Raw genomic sequence first — 24,907 nt, 5'->3', positions numbered from 1 at the left:
TACAATCTAGACGCTATATAACCTCAAAAAATGAATAAAAATTCAATCAGTTTGTATTTTTAGATTCTTTTATTATAATTTGTAACAAGGAATGTATCACAAATAACAAAACACAAGTAAAATGGTGATGAAAATAAACACAATAACCAACTATCAATAACTTACGAACTAGACATGAAGCATTTATATTGTATAACAAATAAAAATAAATTGAAAAAAAAAGTTGTGGAATTGAACGATAAATTGCATATCACTGGCATTATTATCAAGTGCTTGTTCTGTGCTGCATGAGAAAATAGCAAGAAAAAGAAGAAAGAAATTCTATTTTCTCAAAACAGACCCAACAAGACGGATGACAAAATGCTAAATCATTTTTTAACGAAAAGTTTCAGCAGTCTTATGACAGGCGCTTCGACCATAATTGAGACGACGAATGCCAGGATGAATGAAATCGTTGCATTACCCAGAAATGCTGTGAACTGAAAATGAGAAAGGAAATTTGTCATAAAGTATGCTGTTGTTGATGTTCTCATGCAGAAAATTAATAGATATAATGTTTGAATAGATGTGCACAGACAGTCCAGGTATAGCAAGGGAGTAACATCTGTTAGTATGGCATCAAGTATCTTGCAATAAGGCACTGAATTGCATTTAGAAGCTATTGAATCGTATTTAAAATTCGGACACCTAAAAGCCACTGGATTGTAGAGCAGTGGTGGGCAACCTGTGTGCCGCGGCACCCTAGATGAGCTATTCATCATTAAAACACAGATTGCTGCTCAATTCTGCTTCCATAGATTGACAAAATCAAGTCCAGCACAAAACTTTACCATTATTTCACATCCAATCAAACTAACCAACTTGCCAAACACCCAGCTATTTCCACAATACAAAATTACATTCAATCCACATACCAGAACATGCCATATGCACATCTATCAATACTTTATTTGACAACAACATGAAAAAGTAATAGAAACAAGACTTTTTCTGCTCATACTTACAATCAATCCATGTCTTAGATGAACTGGACCTTCACTTTGGAAACTTGTAACCATCATGACGGACGGATGGATGAGGTATGCACAATATGTCAATCGACTTAATGGGAAAAAGCCATTAAATGATAATAAACTATTAATTGACTTTGCCAGACCCCAACAGCATGACAATGTAATCCATATTAATGCAAATCCCCACGCTATTTATTCGTACCCGATATCAAGTTACGATTTTGGTTTTTTGTCCATTGGCATTGCGTGTGTTTTTAGTGTGTATGTGTGATGTTTGGAAGAGATAGAACAAAATAAAAAACAATTCGATTATTGGATGGGATTTAAATAAATATTTAAGGATGTTATCTGGCTCTTTTTGTGCTCATGCTGATTTGTTTTGCTCCCATGTGCTGCTCAGTCTAATTTAAAAGGACATTCTTCACTATTAGCTTGCAATTTTTAGGTTAGATTGGAAGTTGAGGTAGAGGGAGGGATTCCTATTGGATATACTTGAGGTATGACATTCCCAGATGGCACATGCTGTCAAAAGACCAAAGAATGTGTCTTGTAGACAACATCCTGTAGATTTCCATGCCAAATCCAGCTTTAAATCGACCAAATGCTAGATTACTTCCATTTTGTACTTTCCAGCATTTCCTCAGCTTTTATGAAAACTTCAATCCATTTAAACTTTAATGTTTACTACCTTCAGCCTTCCTTCATTTAATTTTATATCCAACAAAATTCATGCACCCCTACTTTTGTCCTATTTTTTATGTATATGTAATCCTTTTCACCATTTTGCATCCCTTCTTTTTCATATCTGAATTTCATTCATTTATTTATTCATTTTCAATGCAGGTAGGCATGATGCTTGTGTGCCTACCTTAAAAAGGCACATGTCATGTACACTTTTGCAGATGAAAATTTTCCCTTTTTTAAGGAAAATTGAAAGATTTTTGATCATCAAGTACATTGTGTCATGCACAATCACAAACAATATATCTTTGCATTTGTCATGGCAGTAAGGATGTGTCTTTGTGTTATGGAAAAGGTCAGATGCAGGGGTGGGACATAATTTGTCTTAGCATCTTAGACAGTGTTGTTCAAATTGTGTGCCGCGGCATTCCTTGGTGATAAGGCATGATCGAAACCACACTAGTGTGCCGCGGATGGACAACACTGATCCAGAGTGACAGAAGTAGGAAGACTGATAGCTGAGGAAGCTAATGGAGCTGATTAATTCTGAATCTTTGAGTCAAAAGTCTTCGATTGTCAGAACAGGCGGATGGACCTTAAGGATAGTGCGGGATTTAGACAAATCGGATTCTACAGACTACTTGCCCATCCACTCAGCACCCAACCCTATCCCCACCCCTGACCAGAACAAAAAGACAAAAGCGGACAGAATAAGAAGCAAATTCTCTTGAGCACACGAGCAATAGAAATAAAAAGAGACGAGATGATATGATTGAATGTGGATGATTACCAGTGTGACCAAGGCTAACATAAAGCGACGTGACTATCAAATTCAGCTCTCCTCCTCGTACACCAAATATCACGATGAATAATATAAAGAGTGAAATTGACCATAGCATCACATTTATAACGTATGGTACTTTCGGTGGAACTTTGACACGATATAAAATGTATCCAGCAATCATTCCTATAAATAACAAAAAGAGACATACATAAAATTTTTGTTCATCCACTAGTGGCATGTGTGCTTTAATGGGCAATAAACAAACATAAAAATTACGATTAATAATTCAACGTGATGGCACTAAAATGAACAGTAAGGAACAAAAAGTATATACGTACCCATAACATATGGACCGAATCTCTGCCACGGCTTGTCGTACAGAAAGTCAAATGATTCAAATGGATCAGCAACTTTATGCGTATATCCGTGATCCAATGAGATATAAATTGTTACAATCCATGAGAGTAGTAATAGGCAAATTGTTGTAATGGCTGAGAACTTAAAGTATCTGGAAGTAAAAGATAAAAAATTATTCAATTAAGAAACTTCCAAGACTGATATTGAAACTATAGCTGATAATTTTTGCAATAGAAGTTCAACACAATTTATCATGTTTCAGGATATTGTGGTTAAAGTTTGTGTCTATACCAAGAATTTTTAATGAGTTCCTTTTTGTTATTTATGCTTTTAATGACGAGAAAGTTTGAGGAGATATCTGGTCTTGATGTTTGCAATTATGAGTTTTTAAATCAAGAAGGATGCTTATTCAAGTGGATAGCCTATGCTTTAAATCAATTAATGCTGTATCAAACGGAACTACCTTATGATATGAAGCCTAAAGCTGTGTTCAAGAACATTTTTGTCTCATTGATCAGAAATTGATTTGTAACGGTTGTTCAAAATTCAAATTTTTGAGTAAAATTATTCATTCACAGCCAACTTCAGGTATGTTTATAAATGAAATTAAAATCATTAATTATCGAATTTAAGGATTATTTTAAGATTTAAGACTATGTGATGCACCAATAACAGCAACTGACCGACCGACCAGACAAAATGTTTCATTAAGCTGCTTCTTTCCAAAAATGCGCTAAAACCACAGAAATTCAAATTGACATCAAACTATCTAATTGTGGCCGAAGCAATCCTTGAAGTTTCTCCTTCATACAAAGTATATCCAAAAGAATTTCTCGCATTTTCTTTGATTTGCTAAAAGATAAGATAAGATATAATATTCAACTGACCTAGTTGACAGCAACAGAAGAATAATGACAACCACATAAAATTGAAAGTCATTTGCCAAATACCAACTCCACATCATACACATCTCGCTCAATGGATAAAAGTTATTGATGTATAGTAGATTCCGATAGAAATACTTGTTGCAGTTTACATGTTCCTGTAATGTTGGTGAAAGAACTGTTTGATTGTATGTGACCCTTTATGGCAGGAATGAGAAGTAAAAAGGATGAAAATGAATAAATAAATTTATTGTCTTGAAGTAAAAATAAAGAATAAAAAGTGTTATGCTCACATAAAGCATTCTTCTTACTTCATCGAGAGCTCTGTGAGGACCATAATGAAGAAATATGCAGGCGTAAGACGTAAAAAGCGATACAAAATTAGCCATAATGTTTTGCGCAAGCTGTTCAACCAAAATCCATCTGTAGATGAATGTTTATTGTTGTCTACATCCTCACACTCCATACGTTTAGCTCCGTTGCTCATAGACTTTGTGCTCTTAACCTTCTTGTTGGATTTTAGAAATATTAAGACAACAAGTATGCCGCTAATGAAGAAAAATGTATCAACTGAATATGTAGCGTTGCCAACCATCTGATATAGGAATTTACGCTCTGATATCTTTCGAGTAAACTGTGAGATTTAAATTAGACATAAAATATGGAAAGAAAGTTCATGAAAAACATCATTTGTAGGAAGATTTGTAAAGTTAATCTAGCAGTTTTGTAATATTGTGAGTGAATCCTTTAAGTCTGTTAAGCTGACTGGATTTGTGCAATGTGTGTAGCTACGATTCTGTTTTGTTAAAGCTCTTTTAAGTTAGTTTAAGAAATGAAGGCAAAAATTTCAAAATTTTAACCGTCAAATTTTTTTCAAAATTGGAAGAGTTAAAATTCAAATTTTCAAAAGCCGTTAAATTTAAAAAAAAAATAAATTCATCAAAAATTGCGCTTTAACCAATCCCAGAATGCAACAGCAGTTCCAAAACTTTCCATACTGACGAGAATGCTATAACAGTAAAGGCCAACTGTAAGGAAAAGTTTCTAAACCGTGTGTGAATGTGAAAAAGAAAAGCTACAAAAAGGAATGAAGTGAAAAGTAATTTACTCGATTTTCTCCAATTCCAAACATCTGTAGATACGTATGTACAAGCACCGTCCAAAGCAGCGTGAAAAATCTCAATCCATGAAGGCAAGTCAAAGAATCCTGCAGAAAATGAAAAGAAAATTTTCAAAAAAAAAAGTTTTTCATGTCGGAAAATTTTCAATGTAATTTTCAAGTCTTTCATCCGTCCGTAAATATTCAATAGTGGAGAATTAAGTAAGCAACTATTAGACATTGACATCGCAAGAGTGTTTAAAAGTACAAAAGTTGATCTTTACTATACAAAAGTTTTTCACAGCCCTTAAATGTGTTCATAATGTGTCCATACTTAAATTTTCATGAACGATGTAGACGGTCGACGAGGAAAAATATCTAAAACCTTAAAGCTGCTTACAGTACAATGAAAAATTGATGCAGTCATGGTAATATGAGGAATATTTAATGAATTAAAGTCAAAATTCTCAGATTTCATCCTCAGTGTAACTATGCTAGTCATAGAGGAAGGTGATTGATTCTATCATATCTAAAAAAAGGGTTTAGATTACAAGGATATATCTACTTTATAAGAAATGATATTCTTTTCAAGATAGTTTGCATATCCGTGATAAATTTGCGTTTTCTTACTGTGATTAAGATGGATTTTATGCAGCACGTAAGCACTCATGAAATGATGCATGATCAGGTATCATGATAATCAGTTTTATCTTGATATACATCCTGTATTCACCCTTAAAATTATTGAAAATATGTCAACCGTCATTTTATATTCAAATTATATTAGCAACTACAATCAGTTGATTTTCCCTTTACATAGTTGTTGACCCCTTGTTATGAATATTTTAGTTTGTTTTCTAACTTCAAACAATAAATATCAACTTTAATTAAATCCTCTGGGAAGTTCTTTAATTAAACTTATTTTTAAATAAGCAATTATGCATGAACAGCACTAAGTTGAATGAGTTTTCATTCATAAACACAATTTCCTGTTTGCTACATTCTCGGTATTTGCAGGAACACTCAAAAGTCACATAATAGAGCTTTAGGAATTTCCATTCAACCATAAAATCCAATCAATCAATATTTGAGGACACATCATTCATGCATTGATCAATTTTTTTTACTCAAAATCCACTTAAAACTTCCAATTGAGCATCCAATTTCAAGTTCTGTTTCATATAAGCTAGAACTTTTTTTGTGTGTGAATCATTGTTCCATTTGAGCAAAAATTTCATAAGCTTCATACCATTCATTCATATCCATTAATAATTCATCAATCTTCTCTTACCTCTGAGCTGGTTTTTGCACTGAGAATGGTTTTTGAATTGGATCCGTATGCGAAGCAAAGTAAAACTTTTGATGAAAGCCCTATACATATGCATAAAAAAAATATCAAGATAGGAACGATATAGAGTGTAAAGTCATTTTCAAGATACAATATATATACTGAAATTAAATTGCATTTTAAGTACCATGCCGTGTATGCAAATATACATAACAAAAAGTACTTTAACCGCATACAAGTGGAGCACTTGTTATAGTTGTGGAATATTCAGATGGTAGTGATGACTAAAGCGAATATTGAGCATGAATAATTGATTTATTAATTCAATAATTGGAGGTGTTGCTAGATGATATGCTATGCATGCTTGAAGCGAAGAATGTGTTTTGATATTCAAATTTCACGCTTATTTTATGCTTAAATTCGTGGAAAATTGAATTAAAATTTTCAAGTTCAATGTTATTTTTTGAATTTGCGTCAACGGTCATTTTAAATTTGAAAAAACTGAGCAACAGAATTTAGTTGATTTTCAGTTTCATAGTTGTAGACCCCTTTTTTTGGAAAAATTTAGTATTCATTGAAATATCGCTGCGGAAACATCAATATTCAAAAGGAATTGTAAATTTAACCTAAATACTCCGTACTGGATGTGAAAGATCCAGCAAAAAACACTTAAACCTCATTAATTAATTTCAAAATATCACCTAGAACTAAAATTCATCACACCAATTTAACTATAAATTCATCTTAGTCATTACGCCAGTCAACACAAAGCCACAACATTTATTTTCGTGAAAATGCTCAACAGCAGCTCGCATTCCACATAAATTTGCAAACAAAAAAATATATCTCGTTCAACTTACCTAGGTTATGCAAATCATTCTTCACATGCATTTTGTTCATCTCACATTCACTTACGTTGTTATTGCTGTTATTATTTATGCGATTCATCTCATACTTATCGCCTTTATTATTTTTATTGTTATCCTCGTTATTGTTGTTTTCACAATGTTTGTGGTGTTTGTTCAGCGCTTTCTTATTTCCATTATTCCTTTCATCGTTAAGATTAAAGCCCTTTGCAATTAATGTCTTCTCATAGAATGTTGCAAAAATAATTAATGTAAGAAGTGCAAGAATGAATAATCTACAGGCGAAAAAGGAGAGAATAAAATAACACACAAAAAAAAGGAAATTAAAGAACATGAAAAATTACAGAGACGAGGAGGAAATTTATTTTTGTTCTTCTGCTCCATATTGTTGCTGCCTTTTTGAATGAATGGAATGATAAAAGAGCTCGAAGAAGAACGAAAATGTCAATTTTAATCTTTTTTCTTTCTCTTCAACTTTGAAGAATTTTTTGTGTCGTTAAAGGGTCGTTCATGAATTATGTCAGTCAAAGTCTTATTTCACTGGACATAGAGAGGAATAGAGATCCATTGTCTGTGCTTAAAGCTGGCTTTCGCTTGCCAAAAGTCAGTATCTGTTGAGAATATGTCAACTGTCGTTTAATTTTCAAATTATGTTGCAACTACAATTAGCTGATTTTCCCCTTTCATAGTTGTATACCCCTTCATATGAATATTTTAGTCTGATTTAGAATTTCATAGAATAAACATCTCTTATTAAGTGTTGTGATTTACACCCCAACAGCATCCATTACAATAGAACAGCCAGCTTCATACGCGGTTTAAGAAAGGTCATGTATAACAATAGATTTGTATGAACAGCGAAGTGAGGATGTAGGTTAGTGCAATATTATCTCTATCAACAGCTACCTTCCATGAATCATTCGATTGAGTGTCTATACCCACCTTAAATATTAGAAATCAATCTACAAACTCTTGGAAGGCTCTCCATTCATGGACACAGTATTGATCTTGGTAATTTGCAGACGGAAACCAGCTATAGAACCAAATTTAAGCGTCATCTTAGGAGCTTATGGATCAAAATTGTTATTTAAGGTCACTAAAGTAAGTAAGTAACCTACGAACAACTCCCACATCGTCCTTCCATTCTTTTTCAATAAAAACAACAATGAGATATAATTTTTTTAGGAGGAATGGTCATGTTGTCCTTATGAAAAACGAAGACAAAGGCATATTGACATTATTAAGAAAGCTGGAGACTTTGTTGTCCGAAATAATGAAGATAATTTTTCTTAGCGTAAAATGAGCACGAGATTAAGATCTAAGAGGGTTAAATTATGGTCTTTCGAGGTATTTCCATGAAATAAAGAACAAGAATAACAATTCAAATGGAATTATCTTTTTGTTTGTTGGTTCTGTTCGTGAATAATGAAGAATTATTTTCTTTGACATTTGTGGATCTTCAAGGTACAAAGCTTTATTTGAAGCAATAAAGTTCAAATTTAATCAAAACTGAGTTGGCTTTTCTTGGTTAAATAAAGGAACGAGGTCAAAAGAATCAGGTCTGTTCTAGACAAGATAAAGCTATTCCTAGCAAATATCACATCCATAAATCAATAGACATCCATTTGACCTTTGCCAACATTGTATACAGAATAGACATTCTGGTTGAGAAAACAATTAAAATCACACAAAAAGCCATAAAAGGCCTAAAAGACATAAGGAAATCACAACAAGTAACAGCATGAACATCACTTGATAACAATAATTTACCAACCTTTGTTCATGAGTCATTAACTTACCCAAATATATAAAATTTGTGATCTTGCCATATGCTGTAACTGCCAGGCACAAGTTTAGATCGTATTATATTAATTTCATTAGCCTTTGTGATGCTTCCGTTGACTGTTATTGTTTGTTGTAGTGCAAGTGATGCTGGATCACGACTCAATATTATTGCGACATCTTGTAGAGAGCAGGCTTTTGGAAGGCATTGACCCACATCTAAAATTGCTATCTGTTGCTGTAATTAGAAGAAGAGAAAAAAATTAGTCTTTTAATCCTCACTTCCATTTCGTTATTAATGTGTTGAGTGTTTCATGCTTCCCTATTTGATATATAATTTAACTGAAAGCTTTTAAGCTTTATGGGAGCAAAAATCTGACATTCGACTTTGCTTCTATTTCACATGAAAATGATATGATAACGTTTCTATCTCCATTCTACCATAAAATCAGTGAATGTTACCGATTTATTTTTTCTTCTTCCCTACATCATACTCATCATAAAATTTTCTGTATATTTTCCATCATTTTAGCTACGATTTGATTCTCATGTGTACTTTATTTGGATGAGATGTGTTATTAGTCGTATTTAATCCGTGGATTTTTGTCTACTTATAGTTTTTGGTGTCAAGAGATTTAATGTCTTTGGTCATGATTTAGTGCTAATGTGACGTGTATCTAGTGGGATATTTTGAGTGCTTAAATATGGATAATCAGGACTAATTTCTGAAGTTTGATTTTTGCAATCCTTATGTGATTGAATTAAATTTTGAATTTAGTGCATTAAAAATTGCCAAAATATTAACGGTTTTCTTATTTTTGAAAGTCAACGTACTTTTCGCATTTGAATTTGATGATCAGAATTTCGTAGTTGAGTTCCCCTTTTGTTTACAATTCATTTTCAAACCAATTTTCATCCATTTTTCTTCAATAAATTTTAAATACTAAAACTCAAAGCTTGCTTAAATCATCTTCAATTTATCTTTAAAAATGCCACCCTTATTAAAGAGCTTTTCTCACTTCTTCTTATCAGCATTTATAAACTTCAATTTCTGGTTGAGAAAGAATTTATTGACCAATTTTGTTCAACATCCTCATCCCGCAGAAGATGAAGAAGAAAAAATAAGTTCAATAAATATTTGGCCATAGTGATTCTGATTATCTCATCATAATTTTTATAGCATTGTATCAAGCAATTGTTATGACAGCGCGCTTTTACAGCTTGAAAATAGCAAATTGTCTCGTTCATGACGTTACACATGATGAGAAATTATACACATCAGATGATAATAATAGTAGAAGTCTTTAAGTGCTTGTATAGCGTGTTTCTGTAATTTTTAAGCATAAAGATGAGGCAATGACTGTTAAATGATATTTCATCATATGAACAGTGAAAATGAACCTTTAATTACACTTCATAATGTGATGTTTTTGCACGTTGAAAATCACTTTGGTGCTGTGTTACTGGCACGTTTTGAGATAAATGGGACGGAGATACAGAGATTTAGTAATTAATTTTAATATGCGTGTCTGACTGTAAAATTATTTATCTACAACTGCTAATTTGACAAGAGGATATATGGAGTTAATATTTAATGTAAAGATCCTTTTTGAGGTTAGATGGAAGATTTGGTTTAAATTGGGTGATATTCTGACCTGAGAATTATGAGGTTTAGAAATGAGAATTTTATGTGGTAATTAGGAAATGCTCAATTGGACTGAAATTGAATCCACAGAGTAATTTGTGTGATTTAAACTTATTAGTCCCTTAGAATTGGATTTGATGGATTTTATTTTGAGATAATTGAAGTTTCTATCTTCTGAGCTGTTGCATCATCCACAAAACTGCTTGAGGGACTTGATGTAAGGAACAGAAACTCATCTGAACTGAAAATTCTCAATCAATTCCGCTTCGAATCAGAGTAAACTTCTATAATCAAAACTGAACACAACAGCTTATCGTCAATAATTAGATCTGAACTAAAAAAGAGAGCACAGACAATGGATCATTAAAGTCAAAAGCACAATCATGTAGTTCTGTAAAATCCAATTTGCTATCGAAAAAAGTTTCATCCTATCAAACTAGCATTTAACATCACATTTCAGCTTGTTAAACACAATGTTAATAGACTTTTTAACACAAGTGGATGTTTGACCTTTTTTGTGCCATTGCCTTCAATATCGTTCTTTTTTTGTTCTATTTGGGAAGGGAAAAACTCAATCTTAATTACATCAATTTTAGCTTTCTCAGTGACCTAATTAAAAAATTGTTTATCTTATGTGGAGGATAAAAAATACTTCGGAATGAGATTTTTTGTGTGGAAAAACAGAGTATTTCTGGTAAAAGCAGGCTGTGGAACTGATAAGAATATATTGAAACGCAACGGTCAAGCAACGGACTGTTGGAAAGGAAATCACAATACTTATTTATTGATAAATGAGATGTTTATTCTTTTAAGTTCTTAATCAGACTAAATATTTATATGAAGGGGTCAACAACTATGAAAGGGGAAATTCAACCAATTGCATGCAGTTTAAATACAAAATAATCGTTGGAACATTCTTAACATGAACAGTTTAATTAGAACCAAGTAGCCCGTTTGACAAAAGCAGGCATTTTACAGTTGCTCATAGAAATCACTTTAAAGTCAATTACCATCTCTGATTCTGTCAATTGTGAGTCAGCATGAAATTTTTAAGCTCTTTTACGAGAAAATTACTCGAGTGCGGATAAAGCTGGAAGAAGTAAAAATTAATAAACAGTATGGTCGTTCGAGTGGGAGTAAATTGAGTACTTGTTCGGAAGAAAATTATCATCAGAAGCTTTAAAGCTATAATGAGTTGATCAAGATTTGCTGTCCTTCCTCAATATATTGCTATGTATGCTAGATCCAATATAAAATCCAATTAAAAGTTGTCAACAAAAATTTTCACTTCTTAAGCAATGAGGACAAACTGTATAAATAACATCCTTAACTGTATCACAAACATCCATAAAGCACAAAACAGTGACACATTTTCGATCCATTAATTATGATTGAGGTCAAGGGTTTAAGTTTCACATTAAGCATCATCCTTTTATTTCTATTAGCATCATGTTGAGAGATGAGGATTTGTGTACGGCATCAATTCCAAAATATTTTTCGACATAAAGCATCAATTTTGTGCTTTTTCTTGTCTGTTTATTTTCATTAAAAAGGGTCAACATGATGCATGGATTGTAGCACATTCGGATAATGGTATGTAGCAGACGCCGCATTGAATACATCCAACCACAACACAACTACGCACAGCATATCCAGTCGAGCGGCAATATGAATGAAAGAAAGTGAATTGGAATGCATTTTTTTTCTTCTTCTACAACCTGATGCAATAATTTTTATTTACGTAATGCTAGACTGAATGGGAAAACTTAGAAAACAAGTTTAAGCTGAAAAATATAAAGCAAGCGTATGCTGAAGATAAATTAAATTGTTTATTAAATTTCTCGTATTTTTTTAATGAAAATAAAAGTTAATTTTAGATTGGAATTGATTTTGTGGAGGAAATTAGTGGAAATTGAAAGATAATCGAAGAGATGGAGTGTAAAATGGAATTGATCGTAGTCAATTCGAGATAAATCTTCCAATTAAAGCTAAGGATTGAGTTTTCTAATCTTTAATTTGTTTTAACGTTCATTTGGGATTTGAACAATATTTATTGCACTTAATTGCAAACCCCTTTTCATAAAAAATGTCAGTCTGTTTTTGAACTTCAAAGAATAAACATTGTGAAATTATAAATCCGTAATGAAGTCGTTTTAATTAAACAACATTGACCACAATTACGAAATTAATTGCTTTAAATTCATGGAATCAAGCAAATTCAAGTAAAATGCACTTAAGTGACATAACAACCATGAAAATCGCAATTTCTAGATTACTATGATGTGTCACTAAAACATTAACCTATAAAACATCAACTTACCTTATGTTTAACAGGTTCCAGTCTTACTGTAAATTTATACACAAAAAACTGCAGTTCCGGTATCCTCTCACTCCGATATTCATCATTAGTTTCATAACAAAATTCCTTCGAACCGACCCAAAATGAGTTTTCAAAGAAAAAAGCACCACGATATCTTCCTGATGCGTCACACACTTTCACTGCCCAATCTTTTGACATTCTTAAGTCATTTAAATAAATCTTCATGTCTCTAAGGCATGATTTACTTATTCCAATTGAGAATGTGTTTATGTCCCATTTATTGTGGTCGTATAAATGCGTGAATGCGTGAAAATATGTGTCATAGCTTGTGAGATTTTCATCATTTACGGTAAACAGTTGCTCACTATTGAAGTCATTTATCACTGGCTCATTTTTCATTGACGAATGCCTCGTTGACAATGTTTTCTTCATTTTCGATTTTGGGACTTTAAAGACATTAATAAAGCTCGTGTCAATTGATTTTTTATCGTCGTTTTGGGACTTTTGGATCTCTTTTTGTGTCACGAAATCATCGAATTTCAGACCATTTTTCTTGCCGTCAAGTGTTAAGCTATCGTCCTCATCGACGACCTCGGATGAATCATTTTTTATATCCAAATCACTTGAGGACTCACTCAAGAGCTTTTTATAATTGTTGTTAAATTTCAGTCCTGAAACTTTATCACTTTCACTAATGTTCTGTATGCCATGCGAAGCCACAATACTATTTTGAAAATTTTCTAATGACTTTAAGATACCATTGCTACTGATGTTTGAATTTCCGGCTTGAGCATAAACTTTTGTATTGGAAAACCACAGCAAGTACACCACAGCACTAGCCGCAAATTGTTTTGAGTACATTTTACTCATGACTTTTGTATTGCTTTTGGTTTGTTATATATTTTCACTTAAGAGTCTATATTTATGGCACTTTCATGCTACTATGAGCATAATTAACACTTGATGTTAATGTTCTTGTTTGTTCTAGATTAGATTTATTGACATTTGATTAGTTTTTAATGAATTTTAAGAAAATCAAAACAATTTCGTAGGATTTATCCTTTAAAGTTGATTTTCCCTTGAAATTCAAATCTGAAATTTCCGTTAGAAATTTCTTTTGAATTTTAATACTCAATAAAATATTCAATTTAATTTCAAAATGAGGATTAAGGAATCACCCTCAATATTAATGATCATTATCTTCCAAGCGGTCTCATTTTCACAAAATAAAAAGAAGAATTTCCAACGAAGCACAAATGGGAAAGAGAACATAAAAAAGGTTCAATTAGAATGACGGAAGAGGATATTTCAGTTCAATTATACGTGATGTAAAAAGGGAAGGACGAGGATTTTTTTGATATTTATTATGGGAAATGTTCAGCACACAATTAATTTTAATTTTTTTCATTCGTGGTGCTTCCTTTTAATCGAGGATCAATGTTTACTTTATATTACTAATCCAATTATTCATTTTTTTGTGGTCAGTAATCGAATTGGTTTTTGGCATCGCTTAAAGTATCGGATAACGACATGACATTAATCATTATCGTGTTTTGATGACTCTTGGTCATTGATATATGAGAGGTTGAGGCTATTTAGAATTTTATTGGGTTTGAAGGAAGTGTGTCACTTTAGGGATAGGAATGAGAAGTGCAATACAGCATGAAGACTGCCATTCACTATAAAGCAGGCACAATTAAATTCTTTAAAAGCTCTTTAAAGCATCTTTAGAGGTTCAATGCTCTCAATTAAATAAGAATCAATAGAAAAAGGCTTGATTGAATCCAAAGAACTTCTTCCAAGAAAGCCACCAAAAATTTAAGTATGAACCTTTTAAAGCTATCTTAAGCCTTTTTTACAATTAAAAAAATTAATTACTGCAAAATTTGTGTCTTTCATTGAAGCCATAAAAAGGTTCTGTTGCTATCCCTCATCTCCATTACAGTAAATGAAATTTCCTTAATTGAATTATTTTTTTTTTTTTCAATTAATCATCTCAAAAAGGAGACGGAAATGAAAATTCAACTGCATGACATGCTCGATGCTCTTTGGAAAATTTACAATTTCAAGTCATAAAATCACGTTCCACTGTATTATATAAAACTTTATATCCCGGAATCAAATTTCCTTGTTTTCATGCTTATTAACTTGGCATCTTTCACAAGAAGGAACTGAGGTAAAAGAAGGAAATGGAAATTGCATTAAATTCCTATCTTTTCATCCACATTCAAAAAAATCTTTAGAATTATTCATGAAAAGTTTCTTTTGTTATTAGATTCCTTCACTCTTTTTGTGCTTTTAATCCATGAATTATTTCCATTATTTAAAAATCTGCATCATTAAGCATTTACTTCCTCCTTGTCTTATTTTTCTTCTATTAACTCGACGTCTTTTAAAAATCGTTTTAAGGAAAAATTCAAATTTATTTGTAGGATGTCTATAGAGTTTTTGTTTACTTCATGACATAAAACTCAATTCCAGATCAAAGTTGATTGATATCCTTAATATCTGCAACTTCCTTAAGAATTGATAATTTCAAAATGATGTTTATTCTTCGGAGTTCAAAAACGAACTGAACTTTTGTATGAAAAAGGGGTTTTGAACTACACTTTGAACTTTTGTACGAAAAGGGTTTTTAACTATGCATAATAAATATTATTTAAATCTCAAATGAACGTTACAGAAAATTAGGAGCCAAACAAAGTTGAAGCATATCACAATCATCCTTAAAATGCATGAAATCATAACCAATGCTCCCTAAAGTTCCCAAAAACCGGAAAATTACATTAATATTTCCTCACAGATGGACACCCAAATGTAATGAAAATATCATCAGCATGAAAACTTTACTTCCTTTTTCGAATAAGAACTTTTTTTATTCATGGATGAATTTTTATGTTAAGTAATGCATAAAAATATTATACGGAGCATCCATGGACATTCAAGGAACGAAGAAATGAGAAAAATATTTGAAGAGCAATAAATTTCTTTAAAATTAAGCAAGTCTGTGTCAAGTCATGTGGAAGATTGTTGTTGGGATGGTCATTCTATGAGAGAATTATTAAGCTTATGGATATACTGTTGACTTTCTAGTTCCTATATTAGATGGTATTTTTTAAATTAAATCTAAAAAATTCCATAAATTCTATTTGAGATTTTACCCTGAATAAGGGTTTGTAGATGGAATTGATTTAAAATTTGAGATGGGTTTGCATGCTGTGTAGCTTATGCTGTTTAAAAATTCATATCGCACCCAATCATGAAAGAGGTATTAACAAGAATTACAGAAATAATTTTTAGCACAAAATCCAATTTTTCACTCAACCTGTGAGCAAGTTTTAATCTTCATGCATATTTAATGCCTTGAACTTCAATCATAAAGCGATGGAGCTGATTCACCCTAAAAAATATTTTTTTCATGTACCAAACATTTTCAAAATAAAAACTTTTATTCAAGAGCATTAAAATTTTACATTTAAGTAAATAAAAATACAGCATGAAGTATAGTCCGCCAGATGTTCACTTGTGGGAATTTTTTTTTTATTGTTTGAATAATTTAAAAATTTAATTTATTCTTGAAAATTCTTCACTTATTGTTCATAACTGTGAAGCATACTCGATGACTACTCTTTTTCAAGACCAACTTAATCTGGAATTTTTAACAGCTATTGCATGTGAATTTCAGTAGGAATGTGAAATTATTGAAGATATGAGTGCTTTCAGGGTGAAGAGAGGTTTTCGGGGTCAATACCAAATCTCCCACACCCTCCACACTCCATCCCCCTTACCCACTTGCTAGCTGCGCTCATGATTGAAGACTGATCCAAGAATTTTGAGGATATAATTCCTCATTATAGCAGTGATGGGCAAAGTTTATTTTTCGTCGCACACCTTGATGATAAGCCTCAACCCAAACCATAACACAACATCCAGTTCATGGAACTTCCAAACATTTTTGGTGTGTGCCGCCATTACTGCATCATAATATTGTAATTGAGAAGTTAGTATGAAGACATTTATGTAATGTTATTTTCAAATGTCTGAATGTTGGTCAAGCTATGTTAACAGGTTTAAGCTTGATTATATCACTCGACATAAGGTGAATGCATTAATAGATACATTAGAGCTTTTGAAATTCAATGTTTAAAGTCATTCATTCATGACGCCCATCAACAAATTGGATTGTTGGAGCTAATGATGTCAATGTAGAGGATGTGTAGTGTCCTTATTTGTAAGAGCCCCGGTCAGTACAGCTTAATATACTTTAATTTTTTTTTGAAAGGATGGTTTTGGAAAATTTCGCTTTAGGCGACATCTGAGGTAGGCCATGGATCACAGTTGATCTGTACGGTCATCGAAGTAAGTAAGTAAGGTTTTTGAATTATTGTCGGAACAAAATCTAGAAGATTGGGATACATCCACATGTTACTGTAAGTGAACAGATCCTTAAAGTAATAGATCAAAATGGGAGGAAGAGGAGAAAGGGGTTAAACTCCTCTGAACACAAATATGACTCCAAATGAGGCACAAAGTAGTCAAAAGCAATCGAAATAACCACGAATAATTTGAGTCGATCGAGTCTGGATCTCGAATTTTCCCATAACATTCGTTATCCCAAATACCACAAGTAAATTTAAACTGAATCCAGCATTTAATCAGAGTCACACAGATCTGTGTCCGTATTTTTGACAAATCAATCGATTTGTGCTATTCAGATATGTTTAAAGTCCATTTCGCACTTGATATGATCACTAATACTGTTACTTAGTTCCTTTTCCTTAATCCACAAACACTTTCTCTTTTTAAATCCACGAAAAATCAACAACTTCTTAGAATAAATCCTCAAATAATCATCAATTCCTTAAAATGTCCAACCTCAACTCGGACTTTTTAGCACCAAATCACACAAAAACAGCAACAAATAAAAATATAAATCCAGCAAAATTTTCACTTTTCTTTCCCGCTATACGCGTCTCGTTCGAAAGTGTTTAATAGACTGAATTATAATTTCTTTACAACTCAAAAGTGCATAACTGCAGAAATTGCAATTGCAGCCGACCAACAGAGTGAGGAAGTTTTTCTTGCAAACTTTGAATCACATAATATTTTTTTTTATATATCTATCCATTTAATAACAGAAACCTGTTATGATAGATAAATATTGTATCATATGCTAAATGTGTGTAATGCTGTGCTGTACGTAAATTACTCAAATAGTTTTATTGGCTTAAGTTACTTCATTGATTATTAGAAATAGACTTGAGAAATTTCTCTATTTGTGATGAGTAGCACATCCACTTAAGATATTAATAATTTCTTTTGTACACAAAACTGCAACTTTACAACCGGACATGCTTTAATAAGTGAGTCGAACTATGGCTCGGTGACTGAACTCTTTAGTACTTTGGTACGTAATTATAGCATTCGAGGGTTCGAGACTCGGCAGATCCTAGCAAATTCACTAAAGATACACAAAACTGCAACTTGACAGCCGGACATGCCTTAACAAACTGCTGATTGAAGCTTTAAGCATTACTTATTCAATTAAGCTGTGAGAAATTTTATTCTTACTGCTTGACATTGAAATTTGAATATGAATGATAAAGGCATTGAAATTTTTCATTTCCAAAAGTGTTGCGGATGATTAAAATCAGCTGTGCCAGTTGATGCGTGGGCTGTAAACATTTTGAAATGAAAAAGCTCAGTCGGAGCTTTTGAAAAGTAAAAGTTGTTTGGGTCTGCTTTACCGACTGTATTGTGTTGTTGGTATAGCTTTAATCTGAGGTAAGTGAAATATTAATCTTATTAATCTTTAATATCAGTTCTATGGATTTAAAGCTGGTGAATCGTCTATGGCAGTGGTGAGCAACCTGTGTTTCATGGCACACTTTGGTGATTATTCTCGATCACAACCTCACGCGGCATATGATTCATGGAATTTCCAAAAAATTTTGGTCGTTGACTAGTGTGTCGCGGCACAAAGGTTGCCCAGCACTGATCTTTGGGGAAAGCATGAGAGAAAAAGATCCGACTAGAGACCATTAACCCTGCACCCAGTTTATGGCCCCAGTGTTCATCCAGCGTATGGCCTCGCCTTAAAAGCCATGGCGGTGCCTTCTTCATTTTTGTCGCTAGGGTACGGATCATAGTTTAAGAAATACTGATCCAATCTTAGACCAAAGGAATTGAACTCTCTGCAATACTCATCGACAGACAAAATGACTCTAAGTGTATTAGAAAGTTCTCAGTCCATTCCATAAATTACAGTTCATCATCCAATTTCATATCCAAACACTTTTAATTCCAAACATTGTAACAACCGAAACATTCTTTCCACTTTAGATATTCATGCCTTGTTAGCCACAATCAATCTAAGAATCAACCGATAAAATTATTCAAGAACTTAAATTGTAAAACTTACAAAGTTGAAATCCAATAATTTAACTGTGCAAATTCATGTTATTTATGTATCAGGAAGTAGGCATACTCCAAAACCCGAAGGCATGAATATTTCTGTTTATTTCCATTTCACAACAGTTTAACATTCAAGAACAGTTCTTCAAATTACATGAAAAGGTTCTCAAGATTAAAATCTCAAAATATTCAGGAACATGACTAGATGAAAGACTATATATTGAGATATACAGTTCTATAAAGTATCGTCCACCTACCTAGACATTATGCTGTCAAAAAATGTTTTTTGCATTATTCATTACCAATTATTGTAGGTATTTTAAAGTATAACAATTTGCGAATGTTACAGTTATTTAAGCATTTCAATCCAATAGATTCTGCGTATATACTTCAACAAAAAATTATTCAGTCATTCCAAATTATTATACTTCTTGCTGGTCTGAATTGCTTTTGCAAAAAAATTATTAAGTATTTCACGATTTGATAATCAAGGCACATCAATGTTTTGTGTCGTGAAGCGATGATTTTTCAATATATCATCAGTGGAAATGCTGACTCAAGATGTTTAGTTGCCTGAGGATTTTAATTGGCGGTAGGAATAAGAAGAAGTTATGGCAATAATTTTTGATAGAAGTAATTAGAGTTATAGTGATGAGAATTTCGAGTTTATGGATTATTATGATGTGGGATGTTAGGAATTAAGACTAAGTATGCTTTTAGTTGCTGATTTTTATATAAACCAGGCAAAAAATAGATTACAGCCTTTTAAATAGACATGGATTATCTAAGAATATGAAGGAGAAATTTGCCAGTACAGTAGTAAGGTCTCTATGGCCGAGTGACTAAACATAGAGACATAGAACCACAAATTTCAATACAGAACGTGAAGACGTCGGTTCGATTCCCACCAAAAGACAGTCTCTTGATCACAGATTTTTCAATTCAATTGCGAATGCATGCTAAGGCTGCTGAATCTCCTCTCGTGGAGACAACTTCACATAATGTCTAATTCAAATTCGAGGCGTGCCTACTATGGCGTGCCGTGGTCCAAAAAAGGTTGCCTATCGCTGATCGTATGTCATTAGTTGGTCATAGGATCTAGTAATTAACTGGACAAATGTCAAGTTGCTAACTCCTAGCTTGTATTCTGAATACAGGATTATTGAGCAACCACCAGGCACCCAAAGGGACAACATTTGTAAATTCATGTGAAATTAGCTTAAACTATGATATCCATCCCACCACCTACCCAATAAGCCCTGGCGTATGGCGTTCTAGTGGCCAAGTGGGTGCCATTTGGATGCTCCAAAAAAATGTACTGATCGGTTTATAAACAAGCTAACATTTGTCAATCTTTTATTTTGAGGTTATGTAAAAGAATTAATTCCCGAATTGCACAGAGTGCCAAATGTGGCATGAATATATCTTCATCAAGCTCCCCGCTTCCTCTAACTCGCTCAAAACAGAACCTCATCACATAGTCTCTATAATATTATTGTATTTTAATAACTCATTGTGGCAACAAAATAGGTCACATAAGATGTAATCTTCCCTAAAAGAATAATTTCTATGCTACATACATTTAAATTATGCTACACAAAAGATATTTTAACCATTAAATGCAGTTAATAATCCAGAATTGTGAACAGTAATAATGATGCTATTAAATTGTTTTTAAAATTGTGGATTGAGGAAAATATGAATGTTATTGATAAAGCTGTATGATAACTTTTTTACTGTTTCAGGTACGGTATTTTAATTTTAAAGTTGATCCAAACTCAGTTGATATTCCGAAAAAAGCACGTGGAAGCATTTAATAATAATTATAATCAGACTCTTTATTGATCTTTTTATTAAAAAGCCATTATTGTCTATAAATTCACGGTTATCATCAGATTTTATTGAGTTGGCGATATTTTCTCGGAAGAACTGCTACCCATGGGGTGCGCGCTTAATTATTTTTTCAAAAGTAGATTATTGTTACATTGATCAGTTATTATTTTGTTTGTGGGGAACTGTGACTTGGAATTCTTTGGAAATTGCTTCTTTTGGTGAATGTAATGGCATTCATAAGCCATAATATTGATTATGTTGGATTTTAGGTAGCATTTAAAATTAATATTAAGAAATGGAATTTTGTTGACCAGTGGTGGACAAGGAGAGTAGGGACTCACGAGTGGGACTCGAACCCACGTACTTCAATTTCTCATCGCATGGTCTTACATCTGAGCTACCAATCGATTCCTTAGCATAGAACTTATCATTGTATTGGACTACAGCACAAATCCAACATGAACATGTCTTATTGATAGCCATAGAGCAGCCATGAACATAAATAAATTGGAATATCAAGCCTCATGTCTGCCTAACTTATAATAGTGAGATAGCAACAGGAAGTCAACTCGAGTTACAATAAAGATGAACATGATCCCATCCCGAGTATCAAAATTACTTTATACCGATTAAGTATGAATCTCTAAAAATTTTGTTCCTATACAAAAATAAAAGGTCAACAAGTAATTAATTCAAGTCATAAACATTTTGAATAAATGTCGATTGATAAGTTCTGACTAATTTTAATCCTCTCTGAGTCCAAAACAGTGTTGGGCAACCTTTATGGTGCCACGGCACACCTTGGTCAGTCTTACGGTTGAAGACGCTCACGCCCACGACAGAAAAAAGTGTTGTCGGCACATTAATGTGTCGCGGAACATAGGTTGCCCACAACTGATCTATAATAAATCGTCTTTGAGAATTGTGCGCAAATCTCTCGAAACAAACAAATTTGTTTGTTATTTAGTCTCAGGAATATTGTCATCGAAGATTGATCATTTTAGAATTTTAAGCATGAAAAGAATAATTTTGTTGATTTTCGTAAGTAAGAGTTTATGAACTTGACCGGATTTTGTTTATTTAGTGCATGAAATTAGGGCTTGCCTTGAAATTATTTAGACTTAGAAGTTTATGATCTGAAGCGGAAGATTCTGCTTGCAGGCCTTCATTTTTTAGTTTTAGATACACAAACCTGCAATTCATGTTCAGGCATTAACTCATAAAAATCTACTTTCAGCTCATTTCCATAACTTTGACCACCTCTTCAGAAACTTGCGACTACAATGAGGATTGTGACCCAGAAAAGTATTGCGACGACGATGGTGAATGTAAGACAGGATGTCGTTCAGATGAAAGTTGTACAGAAAATGAAATATGCTCGTATGGAAAGTGTGAAATTGGATGTAGATATGATTATCAATGTAAATCAGATGAGTTTTGTGACTATGATACTTCAAAATGTAGAACTGGATGTGCTAACGATGAAAGCTGTAATATCGAAGAATATTGTGATAATGACACTAGGGAATGTTTGAAAGGATGTCGATCTGATGTCCAATGCAAAGATGGGAACTACTGTAAGGTTGATACAAAGGAATGTTTGCCTGGATGCCGATCAGAGATTAGTTGTGGAAGGAAGGAATATTGTGATTTAGATGCAAGAGTTTGTTTACCTGGATGCAGCAGTGAAACAGCTTGTGAAGATCATGAATATTGTGACTATAATCTACACATATGTAATTCAACTTGTGCTGATGCTAATTGCGGTGAGAATTCCAAATGTTCTACATCCAACCATAGACAATACTGTTCATGTCGTGATGGATTCTTTCCACAAAGAGATGTTGGATGTCGACCAAAAACTGAAGTTGATGTTTTTGACAATAGAAACTGCTCTAGTTATTGTGGATCACATGGAAAGTGTTTATACTTAGACAGTACTATTTATTGCTTCTGTCGTATCCTAAGTGTTCCTTTAGCAAATCCATACATCGAATGTCCATCTAATTTAAGAAAACTATCAATAAAATCTGCAAAAACTCTCATGTATGGTTAAATTGAAGAATTTTATGTTTTGGCGCCAATTTGTGGAAAGTAGTAATCATCAGCAGATGTATAGCTTGTAATCTAAACTTTAATGTATAAAATTGAGTGAATCTACTCACAATAAATTTGATAAAGTCCTAAATCTCACAAATTTTATACATTAAGTAGCATTTCAATGCTAATGTGATAAGAATCACTTAATTTCCTCTCATTTGCAACTTTCATACTTGCTGCTTCTCCCAAAAATTAGCAAAAATTCTCAGTCATAGAATTAAAGTCGAGCAATAATGTTCAAAGTGGAATATTTGCCACTACTTCTTGTTATCTTGGTAAGTTCATGACCTTTAGTGTCGAGTGCTGTCATCTGGTGTCAAAAAGATGAAGTACAGCATGTGATTTAGAAGAAAGTATTATCAATACTTCCCACTAGTTGACATGATTGTGAATTAGATGATTGTAGTAGGCAGCTTCTCATTAATGATGCTTAACTAGTTGTAATATAAAACTACTTCTTTCATAAAATTTACAGTTGTCTTGCATCGCCCCATCTACTACTGTTGAGCATTCTGTAGATGACTATAAAGATTATGATGAAGTGGAACTGTTCAGAAATGATACAATTAAATCTTCAAAAGGATGTCAAGATGACATTGATTGCGATTCCGATAAATATTGTAGCGATGGTGAATGTAAACCAGGATGCCGCCCAGGCAGTTGCAGTAAGAACGAAACATGCAGAAATGGAAAGTGTGTAATTGGATGTATAAATGATGAAGAATGCGACTTCAATGAATACTGCGACGATATTAGCTGGAAATGTGTGATTGGATGCATAAGTGATGAAACTTGTGAACTAGATGAATACTGCAATGAAAAGACTATCAAATGCACTAAAGGATGTCGATCTGATGATAGTTGTGAACTAGATGAATATTGCAATCCGGACACTAGAAATTGCACTAAAGGATGTCGTTCTGATGACAATTGTGATGTTACAGAATATTGCAATCCTGAAACTAGACAATGCTTACCTGGATGTCGATCTGATGATTGTTGTGAAGCAAAAGATTATTGCAATATGAAAACTAGGCTTTGTAGTCCTGGATGTAGAAATCACACGTCCTGTGAAGATAACGAATATTGTAATTATAGAAAGCATGAATGTGTAGATGCATGTTATGATGAATCAGGCTGTGGCGAAAATTCGAAATGTTCAGCTTTTGAACACAGACGGCATTGCTCATGTAATGAAGGATTCTTTCCAGAAAATAAGATTGGATGTAGATTAAAAGCTGAAAATGACACTATTGATATTAATAATTGTTCTATGTATTGCTCTGTAAAAGGACAATGCCTTTTTGAAGATGATACTGTTTACTGCTTCTGTCCTTGGATATCTCCTCGTTTATCAAATCCTTTTATGAAATGTCACAAAAGAGAGACTGCCAGAAGTAAAAAGATATCATTGAAATCTGCAAAAACGTTGATGATCGGTTAATTGATTTTTATTCATAATAAATGCATTGTAAATAAATTAACGGACATTTTGTATTTAAATTATTTGAGCAACTATATGAATTGTATAGTTTTATACCCTTTGCTTTCAGTGTTTGTTGTTTTCTGATAAAGTGAAGTGTAAATATTTGCCTTATTTCTGTTTTGCACTTGAAATAAATTGAAATCAGTCGGAATTCCTCAAAACTAATCCTCAAAGAATCAAAAAGTATCCAAATTTGGCATTAATCACCATTTTTAATTGAAATATTCAGAGCGGAAGTTTAAACACTTTCAAAATTTCAATTCTCACAAATTTCAAGCACCGATTAAATATTCACCGCCGTCAAAACATACAAAAAAAGCCTGCTACTGTAAATTTGTCAAACAAATTATCATCA

General features: G+C 32.8%; 2 protein-coding genes across 3 annotated transcripts; one reads left to right on the top strand and one right to left on the bottom strand.

The window, feature by feature from the left end:
- Window positions 1–368: 368 nt before the first annotated feature.
- LOC139093321 (nose resistant to fluoxetine protein 6) lies at window positions 369–13,580 on the bottom strand. Its single transcript, XM_070644001.1, has 12 exons — window positions 12,720–13,580; window positions 8,772–8,992; window positions 6,967–7,247; window positions 6,110–6,189; window positions 4,828–4,926; window positions 4,218–4,353; window positions 4,031–4,151; window positions 3,723–3,917; window positions 2,817–2,986; window positions 2,485–2,661; window positions 1,005–1,201; window positions 369–479 (listed from the first exon to the last, which is right to left on the bottom strand). Exons 1-12 carry the CDS (start codon window positions 13,578–13,580, stop codon window positions 369–371), a joined length of 2,649 nt encoding a protein of 882 aa, XP_070500102.1.
- An 8,315-nt stretch (window positions 13,581–21,895) lies between these two features.
- Window positions 21,896–24,582, top strand: LOC139093432 (uncharacterized protein DDB_G0272530-like). Of its 2 annotated transcripts, XM_070644160.1 has the most exons (4): window positions 21,896–22,007; window positions 22,204–23,341; window positions 23,542–24,203; window positions 24,294–24,582. In XM_070644160.1, exons 2-4 carry the CDS (start codon window positions 23,300–23,302, stop codon window positions 24,508–24,510), a joined length of 921 nt encoding a protein of 306 aa, XP_070500261.1. In that variant the 5' UTR covers window positions 21,896–22,007; window positions 22,204–23,299; the 3' UTR covers window positions 24,511–24,582. The 2 variants fall into 2 exon arrangements, with proteins under 2 accessions (XP_070500261.1, XP_070500260.1); XM_070644159.1 differs by having other exon boundaries at window positions 23,542–24,582.
- Window positions 24,583–24,907: the final 325 nt, after the last annotated feature.

This window comes from Chironomus tepperi, unplaced genomic scaffold (genome assembly GCF_022539635.2).
Source record: "Chironomus tepperi strain 1889 unplaced genomic scaffold, CSIRO-AGI_Ctep_v1 contig_335, whole genome shotgun sequence".
Taxonomy (NCBI): Eukaryota; Metazoa; Arthropoda; class Insecta; order Diptera; family Chironomidae; genus Chironomus; species Chironomus tepperi.
This window is presented reverse-complemented; position numbering and strand designations above follow the sequence as displayed.

What these genes read in the sequence shown, in the direction of transcription:
- LOC139093432 (XM_070644159.1), top strand. Translation starts at nt 23,300, where the DNA reads ATGTTCAAAGTGGAATATTTGCCACTACTTCTTGTTATCTTG. An exon ending in CACTACTTCTTGTTATCTTG is followed by an intron (nt 23,342 to 23,541) that starts GTAAGTTCATGA and finishes TAAAATTTACAG; the next exon opens with TTGTCTTGCATCGCCCCATC.
- LOC139093321 (XM_070644001.1), bottom strand. Translation starts at nt 13,580, where the DNA reads ATGTACTCAAAACAATTTGCGGCTAGTGCTGTGGTGTACTTGCTGTGG. An exon ending in GTGCAAAAACCAGCTCAGAG is followed by an intron (nt 4,927 to 6,109) that starts GTAAGAGAAGAT and finishes CATTTTCTGCAG; the next exon opens with GATTCTTTGACTTGCCTTCA. An exon ending in ATCCAACAAGAAGGTTAAGA is followed by an intron (nt 4,152 to 4,217) that starts GCACAAAGTCTA and finishes ACAATAAACATT; the next exon opens with CATCTACAGATGGATTTTGG.